Source organism: Globicephala melas, chromosome 20 (genome assembly GCF_963455315.2).
Source record: "Globicephala melas chromosome 20, mGloMel1.2, whole genome shotgun sequence".
NCBI classification, from domain to species: Eukaryota; Metazoa; Chordata; class Mammalia; order Artiodactyla; family Delphinidae; genus Globicephala; species Globicephala melas.
The window spans coordinates 33343906-33349840 of NC_083333.1; the positions used below are offsets into that span (position 1 = coordinate 33343906).

The following is a 5935-nucleotide window of genomic DNA, read 5'->3' on the forward strand; positions in this document are numbered from 1 at the left end:
TATTATAATCACAGAAGGCTAGGACCCTTGACCAAGCAGGTCACCCAGGGCACCCAGGGATAGAACAGTGACCATAAGAGAGACGCTTGCCCACAGAATTTCAGAAACCGGCAGATTGAAAGACGGATGGAAACAGTCTTCTCAGCCCTCAGAGGTGCAAATATCACGGGCACAATCACCCTGTGGACAGTGTCGGAGAAACTGCCCTGCCCTCCGTGGGGGCTGCACAGGCTCTCCGGGGCGGGGCAGGGCGGGGTGGGGCGGGGTTGAGGGGGGAGGGGAGGAGAGGAATGACTCAGCAGTTTCATTTCCTGGTGGGCTGAGGCTCATGGGAGATATGCAAATGAGCCCAGAGCACCATGGGAAATGGCCCTTTATATACCCAGGTGGGCTGTGTCCCTTCCTTTCCCCCCAGGTGCCCACAGGAGGGAGGCGCCATGCCAGCAGAGAGCCCCTCAGACTGAGGAGCGGGTCTGGGGCCTGTGGGCTGCTGGAGTGTGGGGCTTGGCGGCTGAAGAGTTCACGTGGTCCAGCGTGGCCTCAAGCCAGACGGGCTAGCTCAGGTAGGGGTGGTTCTGTCAGGCTCCTTCAGGTTCTGTCAGATTCTGTTAGATTTGGTCAGGCTCTGACTGGTTCTCACAGATTCTCTCAGGTTCTGTGAGGATCTCTCAGGTTCTGTCAGGTTCTGACAGCTCTCTCAGGTTCCATAAGGTTCTGACACGTTCCCTCAGTTTCCATCAGTTTCTGACAGGTTCAGTGAGGTTCCGTCAAGTTCTTGCAGGTACACTCAGGTTCTGGCAGATTCTCACAGGTTCCCTCAGGTTCAGTCAGGTTCTGACAGTTTTCCTTAGGTTCTGACAGATTCTCTCAGGTTCTGACAGGTTCCCTCAGTTTCTGGCAGTTTCTCTCAGGTTCTGTCATGTTCTGACAGGTTTCTTCAGGTTCCCAGGTTCAGTCAGGTTCCAACAGCTTCTCTCAGATTCAGTCAGGTTCTGTCAGATTCAGTCAGGTTCTGTCAGATTCGGTCAGATTTGTTCAGGTTCTGACAGGTTCCCTCAGGTTCTGACAGTTTCCCTCAGGTTCAGTCAGGTTCCCTCAGGTTGTGACAGGTTGCCTCAGTTTCCTTCAGTTCCATCAGGCAAGGCGGACTGGGTTTGAGGATCCCTGAGGTGGGAGAGTAGGGAGTCGGATGGGGGAGAGGCTGTGTGGCCCACTGGCCCCAGATCAGCTAAACTGAGCAGAGGCAGAGCGAAAGGGCTGGGTCTGACCCCAAAGGTCCTTGCACCCAGCTCGTCCCTGCGTGACCTGCTCCCACCTGCCTGCTGGGGGGCCCTAACCTCACTGTTTTCCTTTGCAGTTCCCAGAGGACAGAACACTTGCATCAGCTGAAGATAATTCCAGAAGTTTGTCCCTCCCAACCTCTCCAGGTCCCTGTTGGATTAGGACCCAGTTCTTCCCCTGCCCCCAAATCCCCACACAGGAAACACCTTTGTCGTCCTCCTGATCCTCCCTGTTCTCACACCCCTCCTCCCTGCCCCCCAGCACTTCACTGTGCCCCCCACCTGTGGGCCAGACCCCCTAAGATCCCAGCAAGTCCTGTAGGCGGCGTGGCCATGTGCCCCCCGGTCAGCCTGCGGTGTGAGGCGGAGGGGCTGTCCTACCTGTACACGTCCTGGATGTATGAGCTTCAACACGGCAGCCAGCTGAGGGTCTGCTTCGCTTGCTTCAAGGCTGCCTTTCTGGACCTTGGACAGGTGCTGGAGGTGGAAGACTGGGAAGATGAAGATTGGGGCCCTGAGTTGATGGAGCACATTGAGGCAGGGTCTGAGCAGGGGTCATCCCCGGGGATGGGCCCAAGCTGGGGGCTGGCCCAAGGGCACCCTGCACAGGGTGGGTCTGTGGACTGGGGCTGGGGCACCCTGGCGTTAGGCCTCGTGGAGTCAGACGAGGAGGACCTGGACCTGGACGAGCACTTTATGCCCACCGAGCTGGAGCCTCAGGATGCCACACCCCTGGGCCTGGGGGCTGAGGATGCTGACTGGACCCAAAGCCTTCCCTGGAGATTCGGGGGACTCCCTACCTGCTCACACTGGCCAAGCCCTTCTCCATGGCAGGCGTTTTTCAGCGTGGACCTGCCCCCGGCGGGAGCCCATGGCGTTGGAGCTGGGCACCACCCGGGCCACGGGCCCTGTTGAGGCCAAGGCCTCGTTACTGGACCTGCAGGTCATCTTTATGGTGGGCTGCTATGACGCCATCTACCTCCGGAAGATGAAGCCAGGATGGGCCCTGAGGACCCCAGCGCAGTGTTGGAAACTGCTGCTGGAGCCTGATGAGGTGAGAGTGGTGGGACTCCGAGATGCACCCCAGAAGCAGGACCTGCACCGGTGGAGGCTCAGCATTCTGGAATCCTCTCCTCCAGGGCAGAGTGAAGAGCTGGTCCCTGCGGACTCAGCCCTGCTTCAAAGGGGACTCACCATCCTCTCCTATTCACCCTGGACCAAGGGGGAGGCAGAGGAGGGGGACTCGGCCTCTAGGCCACAGTCCTCCACCCAAGGATGGGATCCCAGCACCAGTGGGCCCAGAGGGCCTGGGGAGAGCCTGGCTGTTCTGGGAGCCTCAGCCCTGGGGGAGCTGCCATGTTTCCAGACCCTCAGCCCAGGGCCCCTGAACTGAGGAACTGAGGCCCAAGTGGTCACCATTGTCCTGGCTTCCCCAGGACACCAGAAGCTGGGAGGGACTGACCCCTCCACAACAGCCAGGGTTGTTATTAGCAGTTAGCAAAGGTTGGAGACTTGGGCCTGGGGAAGAAGAATGGTGAGTGGCCCAGAGACTGAGAAATGGGACCCACCGCAGCCTAAGGGGGAAAGCAACACAAATGCCAGTGTTGGGGAGGGAAGTTTTTACCTGTCAGCTGTCATGGAGTTAGGGACATGACACTGACAAGGATGTGCTGGTGTGAACAACTGCTAAAGAGTGTGGCGTGGAGAGCAGGGTGCAGTGCCATGCCCCAGCCCTGCCCTGGACTCGTGGAGAGACGTTATGGGTGAGATACTTCCAGGCACACTCAGGCGTCTGGGGTGACAGGATCACCAGACGGCCTCTGGGGCTCCACAGGACCCTGTCAGCAGCACTGGACACTCTAGTCTGTAGCAGGAGAAGACCTGGTTTCAAATGTTGGCCATTTAATGCGTTTGACAGTTTAGTTCCCGTTTGTTTGTTTTTTTAATTAAACAATGCAATAAAAGTTTTGTATCAAGCCCCTGTGCTGACTATCCTCAACTAGTCCCTGCGGATTGGCCTCAGTGTCTCGGTGGAGTCACTGTTACATGTTTAAATCCCCTGGGAGCAGGGAACGGAGTGGGGAGCAGCACAGGCCAGATGAGGGTTCTGGTCAGTTTTTCGGCTCATGGTGTTCACAGGTATTTATCACATTATAAAGAACAACACATACACACATGCCTAAAATAAGAAAGGGAATGCTTTGAACTACAATGAGAGTGTGTCACCAAATACAGATTTTAATGAATCTAAATCTGTGCCCTTGATACTAAAACAAAAACAACTCGAGGCAGAACCATGTGCAAAGATTGCTAATAACGTTCGTGACACCAGGGGTAGGGGGCAGTATGCGTCAGCCTACCCGTTCTCTGCAGACTCACTGGAGAAGGAAGCTGTGGAGGTCTTATCACCAGGGTGCTGTGGGCTAGGAAAAAGCTCTTAATTGGCAGCTTCTCTTTCTTATAAACGACCCATCTGGAGGTTTCTACAATCCTCCGTTGCGGGTCTCAGCTGGCATAGCCTCCAATGATTCAAGGATGGGCTGTATCCCTTTCAGTGAAAGATGCAGATCTAAGGGTCCACTCTGGGGGTGTGGGGGTGAGGGGGTGCTGCTGTGTTAGGTATTAACAGTAGCAATGAGATCCTTTCATCGAACTTTGGGGGCAGTCTTTTTCTCTCGTATCTTTCAGAAGTAAGTCTCCAGGTCTTAAATCATGAAGACTTCCGATGCTAATTAGATAGAGAGAAGGCATTAATGCAGCAGCCATTCGAAACACTTCATTTCAACACGATCTCATAATTCTGTGGGCATTTATCGACTTGGAATCTGTATTTCAACGTGCACCTGGCTCTTCTTCCAAATAAACTCAGCACGGTCTTGCCTTCGTTCCCTCCTCTCTCTGTCCCTCCAGGTTAAACAGTCCGTTTATTCATCACTCCAACAAACCCTTATTTTGGGCAGACTCTTTTTTTTAATGACCCATCTGCTTTGCAGTATTGTGGGATGCGGAGGTAAGGAGAAGGCAGCCCTGCAGCAGGATCCAAGCAAGAGCCCCAGCTCTTTGCCAAGAGGCTACAGCTGGTTCCTCAGCTCTTCTCCTCTGAAAATGGGGGGGGGGGGGGAACATCAACTCACAAGGTTATGGTGAAGACGAAATAAGATCCAATGTATCCTAAAAAAATTAAACATATAATTACCATACGACCCAGTGATTCTATTCCTAGCTATATACCCAAATAATTTAAAAACATACACACACATGCTCATAGCAGCATTATTCACAATAGCCAAAAGGTGGAAACAACCCAAAAGTCCATCAACTGACGAACGGGTAAACAAACTGTGATCTAGCCATACAAAGGGGTATTATTCAACCATAAAAAGGAGAGAAGTTCTGATGCTGCAAGGTGGATAAATCTTAAAAACAGTGTAAATGAAGCCTGTCACAAAAGACCATACATTGTATGATTTCATTTATATGAAATGTCCGGAATAGGCAAATCCATAGAGACTAGCAGATGAGTGGTTGACAGAGACTGAGGGAAAGGGGGAGGGGGAAATAATTGCTTAATGGATGTAGAGTCTCCTTCTGAGGTAATGAAAATGTTCTGGAACTAGTGCAATAACTTGCACAATTTTATGAATGCACTACATGCCACTGAACAGTTGATTTTATGTTGTGTGAATTTCACCTCAATTTAAAAAAATCAAATGTAAAAGTTGTAGCACATTGGCCCAGAGTAGGGATAACTGTCCGTTCTCTTTCCAGAGGACCTGTGACGAACAGCCTCCAGTGTCCTCCCAGCCCCCACCCCTTGGCAATGCCGTTCCAATAAGAATTAATTCACTCTTTCCATTAAAACAGCTGCAGTGGCTTCCCTGGTGGCACAGTGGTTAAGAATCCACCTGCCAGGGCTTCCCTGGTGGCGCAGTGGTTGAGAGTCCGCCTGCCAATGCAGGGGACACAGGTTCGTGACCCGGTCTGGGAAGATCCCACATGCCGCGGAGCGGCTGGGCCCGTGAGCCATGGCCGCTGAGCCTGCGCATCTGGAGCCTGTGCTCCACAACGGGAGAGGCCACAACAGTGAGAGGCCCGCGTACCGCAAAAAAAAAAAAAAAAAAAAAAAAAAAAGATTAAGGAAGAAATATGATCCATAAAAGGAACAGGAAATTGTGAATCAAAATAGCAGCACTAGTCACCATCACCAAAAGGGGTAAACAACCCAAGAGTCCATCACAGATGAAGGGATAAATAAATGTGGTGTGTAAACGACGGAATAGTATTCAGCCTTGAAAAGGAAGGAAGCTCTGACACTTGCTACAACATGGAGGAACCTCTTAGACATCATAGTAAGTGAAAGAAGCCAGACACTAAACAACAAAAACTGTATGATCCCACTCGCAGGAGGTGGGTTCCTAGAGTAGTCAAGTAAAAAATGGAGACAGAAGGAGAATAGTGGTTGTTAGGGCCTGGGGGGGTGGGATGCAGAGTTGTTTAATGGGGACAGTTTCTGTTTGGGTTGATAAAAGGTTTTGGAAGTAGTGACAAGTGCACATTATGAATGTCATTAATGCCACTGGGTCGCGGCCCCGCCTCGGTGTCTCAGAACCCCCCCCCCACTGTGTCCCCACCAGGTGCACGGGAGGGTCCAGGGC

General features: G+C 52.5%; 1 protein-coding gene across 1 annotated transcript; it reads left to right on the forward strand.

Moving 5' to 3' along the window:
* Positions 1 to 1613: 1613 nt before the first annotated feature.
* On the forward strand, positions 1614 to 2195 carry TEX19 (testis expressed 19). The gene has a single exon (XM_030843311.1). It carries the CDS (start codon positions 1614 to 1616, stop codon positions 2193 to 2195), a length of 582 nt encoding a protein of 193 aa, XP_030699171.1.
* The last annotated feature ends 3740 nt before the right edge of the window (positions 2196 to 5935 follow it).